This window comes from Ictalurus punctatus, chromosome 11 (genome assembly GCF_001660625.3).
Source record: "Ictalurus punctatus breed USDA103 chromosome 11, Coco_2.0, whole genome shotgun sequence".
Taxonomy (NCBI): Eukaryota; Metazoa; Chordata; class Actinopteri; order Siluriformes; family Ictaluridae; genus Ictalurus; species Ictalurus punctatus.
This window is the reverse complement of record NC_030426.2, coordinates 6,884,426-6,900,590: the sequence shown is the minus strand read 5'-3', so window position 1 is coordinate 6,900,590 and position 16,165 is coordinate 6,884,426. Positions and strand designations below refer to the sequence as shown.

Sequence of the window (16,165 nt, the reverse complement as noted above, 5' to 3'; positions counted from 1 at the left end):
AGTAGTGTGAGAGGGAAAGTAACATTATTGATACCTTTATGCCCACTGACCTTTCTAGAGAGAGCACATACCACGTTAAAGGCATTTCCACATAGCCAAATCATGGATGTGGCCTCTAATCATCCCTTGTAACTCCCACCATGTCCTCATGTCCTCTAGAATGGAAAGGACACACTGAGACCTAGAATATGCCCTCCCCCCCCCTTTTCTTTCTTTTCTTCTCCCTCTGATTCAGATCAGATTTCTTCCAACTCTTGACCTCTCTCCTAATCTGGCATTGTCTCCTGGCCTTGCCTACATTAAGACTGACACATGGAGCAGGCTTTCCAGCATGCCATGTTTCACTGGTAACCCTGTGGTATTTGGGCACAAGAGCCTGATCTGATGAAAAGAGACAGATATCATATAGTACTGTGTGTGTGCAGGAAAGGCAAATACTAAGAATGGCCCAGGGAAGAGAGGGCTGTCAACTCTGCACAAGACATCAAACAGCACTGAACAGACCTCACTGACATATCACAAGGACTCTGTCCTCCCATGGGAGTTTTCCAGGCAGATGAATAATGTTACGGGAAAAAAAAACATACACATACCTGTGCACACATATGCAGGAGTGTGTCAACAGACAAACAGCTTAACATGATGACAGATGCATGAATTAGAACAGAGAAATACACAAGGATTATGATACAGAACCATATATACACACGTAAGTGCAAATACTAATGAGGACTCTATTGATCTAACAGTTTACTTTGGCTGCAAGGCATGGACAGACAGTGCTCGTTTTTCTTCTAATTTGGCTCTTTGGCTCAAGAGACTGCTCTTTCCCCTCAGAGAAGAAAGCAATCTCTCTAAACAGACTGCAGTACTCTGGAGAATGTGCTAGGTTTTTTGGAAATCTCTCTCTCTTTCCACCAATCCAGGCCTAGTCCAGAGGTCATAAGGGGAGCATTAGATAAAAATTTAATTAGTGGATCAAGCTTGAGGGAGCAATAGTTGTTAGTCAATACACTCCTACACACTCTTTTCGTTTCTCTCTCTCTCACTCTCTCTCTCTCTCTCTCTGTCTCTCACTCACATGCAAACACAAACTCTGTACCTCAGACACATATTATTTGTTACATTATCACATATTATCTATTGGGCCTTTCTCTTTGAGGTGGTGTTTCCAATTACAGAGTTTCCACCTGAGCAGCATAAAACCTCTTTTGTCTATGTGTGTGTGTGTGTGTGTGTGTGTGTGTGTAGACTCATCTAGCGCAAGAGAAAAAAAAATCTGCAGAAGTTGTATCTGTGCTATTTTCCCTCTCTCTTGTAGCATTCAGGCTTCCAGTTGCCCCTATCCTCGCTTGCAGCTGCTGCTGTCCGGCTTGCAGGTTCTGTTGGTGCTCCGCACCTTCCTTTGGCTTTCGCCCACCGGCTGCTTTGCTGCAAAAGCAAAATGTCTCTTAACAATTGATTTTTCAAATGAGTCAATATGTTCTGTGAAAATTAGACACAGCAGAGCACCAGAGCTTTCAATTAAAGCATATGTTTCAGTCTAATCAATTTGAAATTTTTTATGGTCCCCTGAATTCTTTCTCCAAAAACTAGCTAGGTAGTTGCTTGAATCTGAGCGCCATAGGTTCCCGTCCACTATGCTATGGCATTATTGCCTTTTGCACCACCTCCGGTGCCCAGTATTATTTATTTATATTTTATTTTTATTTTTTTTGGGGGGGGGGGGCATGGTCTCTTAGTAGTTAGCATATTTGCCTCGCACCTCTAGGGCAATCCCCGCCCCTGCCCTGCGTGTGCAGTTTGCATGTTCTCCCTGTGCTTTGGGGGTTTCCTCCAGTACTCTGATTTCCTCTCCAAGTTCAAGAACATGCATTGTAGGCTGACTGTCATTTCCACATTGTCCATAGTGTGTGAAAGTGTGTGAGCAATTGTACCTTGGGTTGGGATGGCACCCTGTCCAGTGTGCCCCCCGCCTTATACCCCAATTCCCCTGGGATAGGCTCCCCATGACCCTGTGTATGGTAGGCGGTACAGAAATTGGATAGATAGATCATCATCATCATTTATTATTATTATTATTAGTAGTAGTAGTAGTAGTAGTAGTAGTAGCGGACAGATCTTTTGAAAATAAAATAAAAAAATACATTATTACTACTATATATTGTATAGTACTGTAACAGCACCTGAAAATGGCAGAATTTGGACCCAAATTACATAAACAATTAATTAGGTAGGAATTAAGTGAGGTGAAAATATCTACACTGTATCCAGGTGATCATAGACACCAAGCACATCATGCAAGGAAACTGCTATGTTTAATTTTAAAGTGTCTTGGTGACTGTGGCCAGAAGTCTGTTCAGCCTCTTCCTTTGATTACATCAAGCTCAGTTTACATAATACAAGGTCTTTTCAGTTTTAGAACAAAACTAAATTGTGTTGTAAAATATGACATTCTTGCAGTCACTGGCTCAGCAATGCTCTCATGCAAAATAACACTTGGCTGAGTCCTACTACAGAAGTAAAAGCTTGTCACGCTTGCTGCACTGCCATGATTACAGCTTTCGGGGTTGCTAAACCAGGGTTTAAAAAAAAGATGAAAGTTGTGGAATTTTCAAAAAATATTGAGTGGCAATTAAACTGCATTTTGGGTGGGAGGCCTCACTTTCTCAAAGAAGCACCAATGTTGTTTAATAACATAGATATAATTGTTGGTGATTCTAGCTGGCCCCAAAGTGTTCTTTTGTGGAAGTTGTTTGTTTTATCTACATTTGTACAATAGTTTTCATTACTGTTAGACGTATTTGTATGTATGCTTCTATCAAATAATTTCCATTGTGGCTGGGCGGTACAGCTAAAAAATTTATCACGATATAATGTTTCATATCATTCAGTATCGATAATTATTGAGCAATTTTAATCAGTAAATCAGACCAGTAAAAAAAGTGTTTGAGTTTAACCACTGTATTTATTATTTACCCACTTTATTAAGGCAAACAACAAATAATTTTAGTTTTAACAGTCAAAAACAAAATAGAACTTAAACAAATATCTTCCATTATATCTTATATGAAGATTAAATAAATAAGTGTTACAGAAACTCTTGAATATTAGAAAATGTGTGCAATGTAAAAGTGTAAACATAGAACAATCAAGGCAAACTTTAAGAGAGATCAACATCACATTATAGCACAGAATGTGACTTCTGGTGCTCTGATTTGTGCTCAGCCTATTAGTATAGTTAGCCTAGCCTCGTGTGGCATTCCCAAATGGAAGGAAATGTTAATCAAAGTATAGTAAATCCGACTACGCCACCCTGGGGGAGAATCAGGGAAATACTCCCAAATAAAGGCACACAAATAAGTCTTACCAATTGAAGGCAAAGAACATGAGAGTGAAATATGAGTATCAATACAAAAGTTGCATTTTTTTAACACTTAAGTATCATTAAAACTTATCATATAAATATAAATTCGCCCTCCCATGAAGCACAATAAGAATCCCCTGGCCCACACCAAGACTCACTGGCTCCTGGAGAGAAAGAAAACACCAATAAACCCAGAATTACACAAAAACACTAAACAATAAGCAAAGAAAGAAGAACAAAAATATTACAGACACTGTGTTGTGGAGACTATAACACTCAGGCTCACTGCCACCACCACATGCAATGGAGGCAGTTAAACAGCACCTAAGCAGAACCAGAATTATTGTTAACAATAAATGAAATGAAAAGTATAGCCATTATAGTATGGAGACTATAGGACATAGCAACAGCATACACCCCATCAATAGTAAGGTGATGGTGTGGGAAAACGATCCTGGAAGAACAGGTTTCAGGCTGGGAAACGCAATCATTTAACAATTAGCCTCTCAACATGTGGTTGCAAAACATCAGCCAAAAATACATTCAAAACCAAAATCATAAAAAAATAGCAACAAACTAAAACTGTAACAACAAAAAATAACAGAATAAAAGAAAAATAGACAGCATGAAGCATAAAGAAAAACAAACAAATTTACATAAGCAACAAAGTAAAGCTGATATGCAACACAGTGGAGGCTCGGCTCGTAAACAGACAGCCCAAGCATGCCGCTAAGCAACACGGCCAAAGCAAAGCCCGTAAGTGAACCAGCCCAGCAAAATGCCCATAAGCAAAATCGCCAAGCAATATGCCCATAAGCAAAACAGTTAAGCAAAACAGCCAAGAAAAACAGTCACGGAAAACAGCAGCAGCATCACATGTAGCATCTTTGGCACAAAAAGCTGCAAAATGTCACATTTCTTCCTTCCCCGCTGTTCAGAGTCACATGCACTGTAAATGTGCAGAGCACTGCGCATGCACACGACAAGTCTCTCGCAGCTTGTGTTTCTCTACTTGGAGGGCTTTTTTTTTTTGCAAAGCTCACACACAACGGTGTTCTGATCTTGGTCAGACAAAAAGAAACAAAAAAACCTACCACACTGGTGAGCTGACGTCCTTTTTTACATCATCTCCTCGACAGGCTTTGAACTCATTTTCACATGTGTTCGTGTGTTCTGATGTCACATAGTGATGATGCAACTGATCCCCTCAGATACGCAACTTCCTATTGGCTATTTGCTTGTCTCTCGTAGCATACTCCTTTATCAAGGCATATGATAGGCTGTTTTTATGATCCAGGGATTTTGCACACTTGAGGGAAACTTCATGTCTGTTTACATTTTATAGAGCATTATACCGAACATTTTTTCTATCATTACAGATAAAGGTACGATAAGTACCGATACCGTTTTATCAACCAGTCTTAATTTTCAGACCACTCTCACCTAAAGTTTAAGAGACTCAACCACATTCCACTGAAAGGTCGCTGTGAATAGATCTAATGGAATTTCATTTAGTGCGGCATGTTTGTTTGCACTTCAGCAATGCTTTGAAATTTCTAAGTGAAAAATGCTTTGACTTGACTAGTATAGGTATTAAGACAGAAGATTCTTAATACAAGGAAATTCATTACAAAAGCTGTGACACAAAACTTCATTTATTTTCTGAAGCTTGAGCTGGACCAAATAAGACAGAAATAAGAATCGTATATGTAGTACTGTCTAGAAATTCTTGGGCACATGCAAAGAAATGCTGAAGAGGAAAGATGCCTTCAAAAATTTATTAAATAAATGTTTCATTACATTAGAAAATAAAATACTATAAAAAGCAGTAAACTGTAATAAATTAAAACTTTGGTTTAAAAAAAAAATAGTAGTCACAGGTACAATTTGTGCAGTTGTATAAGGAATTTAACTATTAAGTTTTACTGAGTATATTGCAGAACCAGCCACAGTCTTCCTGAGACTTCGACTGTTGCACTTGCTTCTTATTTTTTCATGCAAAACCCAGCAGCCTTCATTATGTTTTTTTTTTTTTTTTTTTTTTTTTTTGTCTGACATGCAAACATTTTTTTGTAATTTTGTGCTGGAAAACTAATGTTTGGAAATCTAAAAATTTTTTTGTACTGGCTTGATAAGGTATAAATGTTGGAGTTGTCACGATACCATAAACATATCATGCGATACTTTACCCGCTGAAGTATCATGATACCATGCAATATTGTGTTAATTCATCGTTAAAATCTACAAAAATAACCAAATTTATAGAAATACATAGATATAATAGAAAACAGACAAACCAGATTTTTCTCTCAATATTTTATTAATGAGAATGAATAACTGGTTATTGGAAAAAGTCGAGAACAATCATACAATTGGCAAGCAACTAATTCAATGTGCCACATACTGTATTTCATCTATTGTTCCCTAGAGCAATGAAATCATTCAAATGGAAATTGTCCTCAGAGTACAAAGAATGAACACATCATTAGGAATATATAACTGAAATGAACTCACTCAAACATGACTAATATAGACACTGTGGTTAGCATAACATTAGCTTGCTTACTAGCAAACACGGCTAATTTTAGTATTTACACACAGTGGTTAGTGTAACTTTAGCTTGCTTGGTAGCAAACAGGAAATCTTTAAAGATTAAGGTAAAGAATTTAGGTTAAACAAAGTGTCACTAACCTTTTATGTATTCTGCAAAAGCAGTGGGATGTGTCGTTTTAGTGAAAATAGTATTAACTGCCGTACATGCAACATTACTTATGGTACTACCGTATTGATGATACTACCTTTTAAAAAATAGAGTGGCATCGGTGGTATTTTGAAGCTTTAGTATCACAATACTACCATAGTACCAGTATACCCCAATATAGGCAACCCTGATATATATATATATATATATATATATATATATATATATATATATATATGTATATATATATATATATATATATGTATATATGTATGTGTGTGTGTATGTATGCAGGTGCCATCGTCACAGAGAAAACAATAGGCAATGCACTCCACTGCTCACGCTCACCCTAAGACTCCATTACTAAAGAAAAGACATGTTAAAGCTCATTTAAAGTTTGCTACAACTCATTTGGACAAGGCTATGAAATATTGGGAGAGTGTAGTCTGTTCAGACGAGAACAAAATGTAACTTATCAGTTGTCATACTACACACCATGTTTGGAGAAGAAATGACATTGCACATTACCATTAAAACATTATACCAACAGTGAAGTTTGGAGGTGGAAGCATCATGGTGTGGGGCTGTTTTTCATTGCATGGTACTGGCAGACTTCATATAATTGTAGGAACGATTAATGGAGCCCTTTACCAGGAGACTCTTGAGAAGAATCTGCTGCCATCCACCAAGATGATGAAGATGAGACGTGGGTGAACCTTCCAGCAGGACAACAATCCAAAGCATATGGAAAAGGAAACTCTCGGTTGGTTTCAGAGAAAAAAAAAATCAAGGTGTTAGAATGGCCCAGTCAATCATCTGACTTGAATCCAATTGAACAAGATTTAAAGACAGTATGCTTAGAAGAATGGGCCCAAATCAAACCTGAATCCTGTGGCCGATTTATTTCTTGATACAGGAAGCGTCTTGAAACTGTCATTACAAACAAAGGCTTCTCCACTAAGTTTTAAATAAATTTCAGTTAGCGTGTTCAATACTTTATTTCTCTGTCATATATATTTTCTTGGGTTGTCTGGGACATACTTGTCTCGGACATACCAGCTGGAGCTTCTAATCAGATGCTGTGGACACAGCCAAGTCCCCCAGGATAATGGCCTAACACCCAAAACTGCCTGCCACTTTCTCGATCTCTTCCTTTAATCTCTTTGAAGAGTGTCACTATAAGGAATAAATTTTGGTTGTACAGCGTTTCCTTTAAGCAGAAACACTCCCTGAGAAGCATTTTGTCCTTGGAGTCACTTCGCCAGTATGTATGTATAAATGTGCATGCCACTGTGTTTCATTATTCTCTGCAAGTTCTCTTCCCTTTATTTGTCTTATTATATGAGTGTCCCTCTCTGACTTTGTTCGTACTTAAGGGGTGGCTGAGATTGAAAAAAAGGGGAAGATTTGCTGGGGGAAGTATTTCAGTTCTGTTTAATTTCCAATTTGGATTTCCCTGAAGAGTGACATAAATACTGCATGAGTCTTTTGAGAAGCGTGTAATGAGAAAAGAGCAATAAGCAACCATGGGAATTTCACTTGATTGTCTGTAGTGCTTGCTTATTCTTGTCCTTTTCCACCCTCTCTATCCATTCATCTCGATCTTTTCTCTCTTTTCATTCTTTTAAGCACATCAATCTGTTACTTTACAGAATCTGCTAATTTAATAACTGGAGCTGATTTAAGAAAACATCCATTGCACGCGCTCCCGCTTTCTCTTCTGTATAAGCCACTTTCACGCTCACCATCCCTGCTTTAAAGTTAAAATGTGATTCATTAAATAGTGCAAGAGCTCAGCATGGTGGCGGTAATAGAGAGTCAATGTGCAAATTACTATCATGACCAAGTCGTGTTATGAGAAGAAATTGACAGACGATTTTTCTTTTTTTCATGTAGCCTTTTGACTTTTCATTTACCCTATTTTTTGTTCTTTTATTCTCTTCCAGCTCATTCACACCATTAGTGTTGTGGACCGAGATGAACCTCAATCAGGCCATCGCTTCCATTTCACACTTGCTCCTGAGGCCTCTAGCAACCAGCATTTCACATTGTTGGACATTAAAGGTGAGAATTATGATCGGTCGTTATCCTTAAAACAAAGAAATGTAGCCAAGTATGAATTGTTTAGTATATTCTGCTGGACATTATGGAAGGGTGATTATTATGCTTGCTCCCCATGTATTCATTAGGGCTGTTATTATTTTTCTTCCCTTTAAAATCATGGCGTAATTGTTATAACAGCACAGTAGTCTAAGTATCCCATTATTTGTGTAATTGTGCAGCTAAAATGAGATTATTTTTTGCACACACACACACACACACACACACACACGCACAGCTCCCAAATGTAGCTCAAACGTTAGCGTCAAGAGTTTTACAGATGTCCGAGTGAATGTGACACATGGCAAAACCAAGATTGATACTCATCTGACACAATGAAAATGTCAACCCGGGAGAGCATGGGAAATGTCATCTGAGCTCCAGAGGCTATCCAGGAGAAGAATGACATGAGCAGATGCAACACACACAAACACACACACATGCAAGAACTTTTCTTCTTCAGTGATTTATGCACATTTATTATGCATACGATCATATGAGTTCTAGCAGACAGAAAAGAATAAATGAGCAATTTTACCTGCACTGTGTATACACTGTACTGAACAACAGTCACAGACCTTCACCAAGACTGCACTTACATATCTGCCCTCTCTGTCATCTCTCTTTTGCTCTCTCTGTCACTTTTCCCCTGTGTCTTTCATAATGACACGTTTCTATCCACTCTTTTGCCCCCCACTATATATTTGATTCCATGGACACACATTTGTCAACCTGTCACATTAGATCTGTCACTTTTCCATTTCTGTGATGGCTTCTCATTGCATTTCATCTCCTTGTGTTCTGACACATGAGGACAAATATGCTTGAAAAAGGCCTAGAAGTGGATGAAACTATTGCAATCACGGATCTCTTCCACAACATAATATTACTGTTTGGCTGTGTGGTTTGAATGACAATGTCCAGTTTCTTTGAAAATTACTTTAGGCACATATTGAAATTTTGATTGAGGAGGCTAAACAAAATAAATGGAATTATTGGTGTTTGTGTGTACGCCTGTAAACAGTGACATTCAACATACCTGGTTTTAAAACCAATTCCATTTTCAGTTATAAAATTCAATGCTAAGGGTACAATTTCATTTAGCTGTAGACAATCCAGTACAATCTTAGTTATTCTTAGTAGAGAGAAAAAAAACACAAAGACAGTTACTTTATACTGCTATGAAATGCTGTCAACCTGTAACTAAGGATAATGTGGTTACTGAAGATGAATGGATGCACAAATAAGTAGGAGCCTGCATGTAATTCATGCAGCCAAACACATTTTTTCAGTCATTTAGTGCTCCAGCATAATCACATATAGTGCTTAATGGTGAGGAATCTAAAGCAGATTTGTTCTGCTTCTCAGAGCTGTGCACTTCACTAGTTAGGTTTTTCTTCATGTAAATCATATAATTTCATAGACTTTCATTGCAAATATTTTATTTTTCTTAAGGATTTGAGAAATTATTATTATTATTATTATTATTATTATTATTATTATTATTATTATTGTTGTTGTTGTTGTTGTTGTTGTTACGGCCCAGTCTAGGTTAGTCGGCACAGAGTAACCAGCTTGTTGTTGTTGTTGTTGTTGTTATTATTATTATTATTATTATTATATACTTTTATAAGAACAAGAATCTTTTTGAAAGATTTAGTAGAGCAGTCCAAGTACAATGTAACTCCACTCCAAATACATATAGTAATAGGGAAGAATTGATAAATTTATCATTTATCATGCGTCATAGAGATGGTACGATATATGGTATCTATGATGGATGGCTCAGGTGTCTGTATTCAGGTCTGTTGGCTGAAATGGGCCTATAGTTTTTCACTGGGATTTGCAGTTTATCACTGCCATACATATACACTCCTGTACTGTGAATGTCTCAGAGTTTGTTTGATCGAACTTTCTCGGTTATTTATCTTCACTCCTAGACACATAGGTCAGCTAAAATTCATAATTTTGTATATTTAATAGTGCAAGTTACATGTTTACATGTGTATTCATGTGTACAGGAAAAGAAGTGCTATTTGTCTAGCTCAAATCCAGATAAAATTCAACATACAGTACAGTACTTACAGTATTACATAACTATAATAGAAAAATAACACTGCATTTTATGTTATATACCAGGTTTAGGTATAGCCTCCTGAGACCACCTATTGACTTGTGTCCTCTCTTTTGCACATTTTGTTTTCATGCATGTCCTTTGACTTTTTTGAGCTATTCTAGCAATTCCTGCTGTATTATACAAAGGACATCCTGGGCTTTCTAGTGATTCTAGTGTTATAGGCTAGGATCAACTTCTTACATTGCATCCAAAATGTCCGGCATAGGAACAAGCACATTTTATAGAAAGAAGAAAGATAATTAAAATATTGTATTTTTTATTGTTGTTGTTTTGTTTGTTTTTTTTACTATCATTATCACATATATTCTTGTTTATTAAAGTGTCAGGAATAATTAATTTTGTTCTGAAAGCAGTTAAATTGTTTGTGTTTAAAAATATTAGCCCTTTTATGAATGTCAATTCTAGTGGACACCGGGACCATCTTAATGTATGTAATGATGCCATGTTCTATACACACACACACAATTCACTGCAACCAGGGATAAATCATTAGTGACAAATATAATTGATCAATGAGGCTTGAAGATTATCCACGTGGTATCATGAAATATGCAAACTGGCTAAAGAATGCAAAGTTGGTACTTTTGATTTTGACAAATGGCACATACAGTGCCCTCCAATAATATTGGCACCCTTGGTAAATATGAGCAAAGAAGGCTGTAAAAAAATGTCTTTATTGTTTAACCTTTTGATCATTTGTTACACCTGGGTGACACGGAACAGGAAATTGTTCAACCATGATTTCTTGTTTCACAGGGTTATAAATATGAGGTAACACATAGGCCAAATTCCCTTAGTCATTCCTAACAACTGGTTAGACCAAGGAATATAGCTGTGATGTGTGACAAAAGGTTGTTGAGCTTCACAAAATTGGAAGTGGCTATAAGAAAATAGCACAAGCATTGGAAATGCCCATTTCCACCATCAGGGCAATAATTAAGAAGTTCCGGTCAACTGGAAATGTTATGAATCAACCTGGAATTGGATGTGTGTCTGTATTGTCTATATAATCTCCAAGGATCACAGCTAAGAATTGTAGAAGTTAGGTGGGTTTTGGGGTCAGAAAGTCTCCAAAACTACAATTTGAAGTCACCACACTGTACATCATCACAAGTTGTTTGGAAGCGTTTCAAGGAAAAAGCCTCTAGTCTGATCCAGAAACAAACTCACCTGTCTTCAGTTTGCCAGACACTACTGGTACTTCAAATGGGATCAGGTTCTATTGTCAGATGGAACCAAAATAGAGCATTTTGGTAATAAACACCAGAGGTGGTTTTGGCACACACAGAGAGGTAGCCACATGGAAAAGTATCTCATGCCCACAGTTAAATATGTTGGTGGCTCTTTAATGTTTTGTGGCTGCTTTTCTGCCAGAGGGCCTGGACATTTTTTTAGGATACGTAGCATCATGGACTCTATCAAATATCAACAGATATTAAATGAAAATCTTACTGCCTCTACCATAAAGCTTAAAATGAGTCATGGTTGGATCTTCCAGCATGACAATGATCCAAAACATACATCAAAATCAACACAAAAATGGTTTACTGACCACAAAATCAAGGTCCTGCCATGACCATCCCAGACCCCTGAATTGAAACCCATAGAAAACCTGTGTGGTGAACTGAAGAGGAGAGTCCACCAGCATGGACTTTGAAATTTGAAGGATTGTGGAGAGATTGTGTATGGAGGAATGTTCTCAGATCCCTTACCATGTATTCTGCAACCTCATCAGGCATTATAGGAGAAGACTCAGAGCTGTTATCTTGGCAACGGGAGGTAGCACAAAGTATTGACTAAAAGGGTGCCAGTAATTGTTGCACATATTTAATAAAGACATAGTTTTTATGAACCTGTTTTGTTTGCAAATTGTTTGATATCCATGAGAGCGGAGTATTTTTGTGAATATTTTTAACAAAAGATCAAAAGGTTAAACAATAAAGACAATGTTTCACAGCCTTATTTGCTCATATTACCAAGGGTGCCAATATTAGTGGAGGTCACTATATAATAACTATGCGTTCAATTTTAATAGTAAATATGCTATCATCCTTGCAATAATAAACAATGTTTTTTAAGTTGAATTTATTCTTGGGTTAATATCACTCTACAGCCATAATCTGTATTTTTTTTTTTTTTTTTTGGCTGTTTGGCTGTCTTTTCAAACTAAAATGGTCCTGTGGTCCACTACATTGGACATGCTGTAAAATTAAAAATAAAAATAACAGTAGGTTATAAGTCTAAATTGTAGAATGTTTTTAACCCAAAATAGGTAGGAAATCAAACAAAACAAAAAATTAGATTTTAATTAGAAGACAAATTTTTTCCTTTGGTCTCAGGGGGATAGACCAAATAAAACGTAAAGAAATACAAGACTGTATGTGAATGTTAGTATGTGAAAGTGTAACCCAACTGATGGCCAAGAGTTAAAACTATTATTCCCTTTCAAAGGGAACTCAATGTTGTGTGAGCTTCATGCTGTGGGAAGTGCCCTCGTGTGCAACCGGTATTTGAACTCTGTATAAAATCAAGCCTGCCGTGGACAGCTGATGTGTCATATCATGCATCACGTGACTATAAAACCACCTGTAATCGCCTGTAAACCATGCCATAAGCTCTTTTTGTCACAGCACAACCACATGTCAGTTGTCTGTGTGAACATGCCTCAAACTCTTCACTGCTCTCTATTTTCATATATATATATATATATATATATATATATATATATATATATATATATATATATAATATTTCTCTTCTGTCACTATCCTGTGCAAACAGAATGAGCTTTAGAGAGTTCAGAAAGTGTGTTACTCCCTGCTCTCATGTTATTTTTTGTGTGAAGTGTATGGGAATGCAGCACGCTGCGGTGCGACTCCGATTCCGGCTCTCTCGCTTCTCATCCAAAGTGAGAAGGGTTTCAGAACCTCAGGACTCTGGGCAGGCCACTGTCGAGGCAACCAGCTGGCTCAAATCCTGGCGATCCCGTAAAGATCTGGAGGGGGAATCAGAGACAAGTGCTGCTCTATCTCTCGCTCTTTCCTCCAGATCCGGCTCTCCACTTCTGAGTTTTGGAGCTTGCGAAGTGACTTCACTTCCCGATATGGAGAGTCAACCCACCTGACTCCGAGGACCAGAGGGGGAGCCTGTGCAGCATTTTTTTATAGGAGTGGAGCATGCTTGTCGTGTGTGTGTGTATGTGTGTGTGTGTGTGTGTGTGTGTGTGTGTGTGTATATATATAACTACTAACAGTAGTTATATATATGTGACTGCCTACTAACAGTCACAGCCTGTTAGTAGGCCTGATTTAAAAATGATAATCAGTGCCAAAGAGGAAAAAAAAGTGGTCCTGAGGGGGGGGCCACAGAGAGAAGTATCCGGGGATGAGAGGTTTTTATGGCAGTTAGTCCACAGTATTGTTGTGGGGCTCCCCCAGTCAACGTCGTTCCGAGTTTTCAGTTTTCTCTGGTCAGCAAGAGGTCACAGGGCAATGAAAATCTGGTGCTTTCCCTGCAAAGAAATGTGGAAAGTTAACATAATTAAGACCATCCGGCAGTGTGTAAACTACTGCCAAATGTGTCTCCATGGGTTCTGTTCTCCACAGACAGGGTTCCGGGTACAGTTCATAGCTCGACACAACACCCCCCCCCCCCCCCCCCCCCCCCCGCCCCATTTTAGATGGGTGCTCAACACAGTAGTCAGAACAATGCAGAGCTTCATGTTATCCCAGGAAGCATAGAACATGTACCTCTGTCTCTGAGGGAGGGAGGTTTACATCTGTTATTTCCAGGTCCACAGAAAATATGGGGTAAGTGGCCAATTTTAGATTTGTGTCATCTGAACTGTACTCTTCGGATATACAGGTTCAGGATGTTGATGCTCAATCTTATCGTTCCACAGACTCAGTTTGACGATTGGGTTGTGATGATAGATCTAAAAAAGATGCATATTCCATTGCCCAGTCACAGGATGTTCCTGAGGTTTGCATTTGGAGGCAACACGTATCAATATCGGATCTTCCATTCGCTAGCTTTATCCCCTCGCACCTTCATGAAGTGCACGGATTTCACGCTGGCTCCTTTGTGACTTCAGGGCATCTGTGTGCTAAATTACCTGTACAACTGGTTAATTCTAGTGTGGTCCAGGAAGCTGGGGATTTAACATCAAGATGTTGTTCTTGTCCACTTGAGGAGCTTGGCGCTATTGTTGAACCTCAGGGAAAGTTGTTTCTCCAGTTGAGAGCGACTTTTCTATGGGTTACATGGGATTTGAATATGATGAGTGCGTGTCTATCCCCAACACGCGTAGGGCAATCCTATCAACAAGATAAGTTTGGTCTGGGCATCCCCTCCAGTCTCTACGGAGAATGTTGGCTTTTATAGCAGCAGCATCATCTGAGGAGGAAACCCCTGAGATTAATCAGTGTCACATGGCGATGCGCTCGTGCTCTGAGAACTTGGAGTTGAGCCGGTTTTTAGCCACACGCTAGGGGCATCTCTTATCGCAAGACGGTAATGTCAGACACCTCCAGAGCGTCCCTCATCTAGTGTAGCATATAAATCGCCTAGATGTGTGGACTGTACTCCTAGCACTGAAATTCTTCTCCTCAGTTGAGAGGTCACCATGTGTTAGACAATACAGCTCTGGTCTCATATGTCAACCACCAGGGATGGTTACATTCATGCTCCCTCTTCAGGCAGGCTCAACTAATTCTTTGCTGGCAGAGGGGAAGTGAGTGGAATATACATTCCGGGCAACCGGAATTTGGGGGCAGACATCCTGTCAAGACAGGGACTGAGGCCCGGGGATTGGAGGCTCTATACACTAGTGGGTGAGTCCATATGGTTCGGCTGAGTGGAAGTGGACGTGTTTGCCTCTGAGGAGACAACATGCTGCCCGCTGTAGTTCGCCCTCACTCCTCCCAAACCAAAAAAAGGGTCAGGGATGGATGCCATAGTACACATGTGGCCGAGGTCACGTCTTTCCCCCAAGCGCTCTGCTCCCACAGGCTCTAGCGGGAGTTTGCCAAGATCTTAGTGCATCTTCTGCTAGTAGCACTGAAATGACCTGCTCGAATTTGGTTCTCGGAGATAATATCTCTGCTGGATGGCACTCCCTGGCAGATTCCATTTGCAGGGATCTATTGTCTCAAGCCAGAGGGTTGATTTATCACCCTTGGATGGAACTATGGAAACTGTGAGTCTGGCCCCTGAGGGGCACCAGCTCATAGATTCTGGCTTCTCAACCGAGGTTGTACAGGACATATTAAATGCTAGAGCACCATCCATGAGAAAATTGTATGCATTCAAGTGGCAACTTTTTTTTATTGTGGTGTGAGAAACACCAGTGAGACCCAGTAACTGTGCAATAGCTGCAGTCCTGGAGTTCTTACAGGAATGTCTCTCAGCAGGGTTCGCTCCTTCTACAATTAGCGTCTACGTGGCTGCCATTTCGGCCAGCCATGCCCCTATTGATGAAGCCTCTGTGGGGCAACATCCTCTAACTTCGAGGTTTATGTGTGGTCTGCAGATGGGCCTTAGCTGTCTGACTGTCTGTGGGTATACTTGTTTCCACAGCATGTAGCTCATGCAACATTGAGTTCCATTTGAAAGGGAATGTCTGGGTTAAGCATGTAACCCTGTTCTCTGAGAAGGGATTGACACAGGAGTAGCTTTGTCATACTGGGGTATGTCTGTAAATTGCATCTACTCTTCAGACAAAGAGAAGCTAATGCTGTGGTTTACAGGTGCCATTTTATAGTCACGTGACACATGATGTGCCAAGTCACCTGACCATGGCAGGCCTATAAATAGGCAGGATTTTACACAGTCTTCAGATACCGGTCGCATGCTAGGGTGC

The 16,165-nt window shown here is 39.1% G+C and overlaps 1 protein-coding gene across 3 annotated transcripts in view; it reads left to right on the top strand.

The window, feature by feature from the left end:
* LOC108271544 (cadherin-22) overlaps window positions 1–16,165 on the top strand; it is a 273,022-nt gene that overhangs the window by 244,844 nt on the left and 12,013 nt on the right. For all 3 annotated transcript variants that reach the window (XM_017479185.3, XM_017479184.3, XM_053683580.1), the window contains one exon: window positions 8,015–8,132. In XM_017479185.3, coding sequence (XP_017334674.1) covers window positions 8,015–8,132 — 118 coding nt within the window. The remainder of the gene's footprint in view (window positions 1–8,014; window positions 8,133–16,165) is intronic.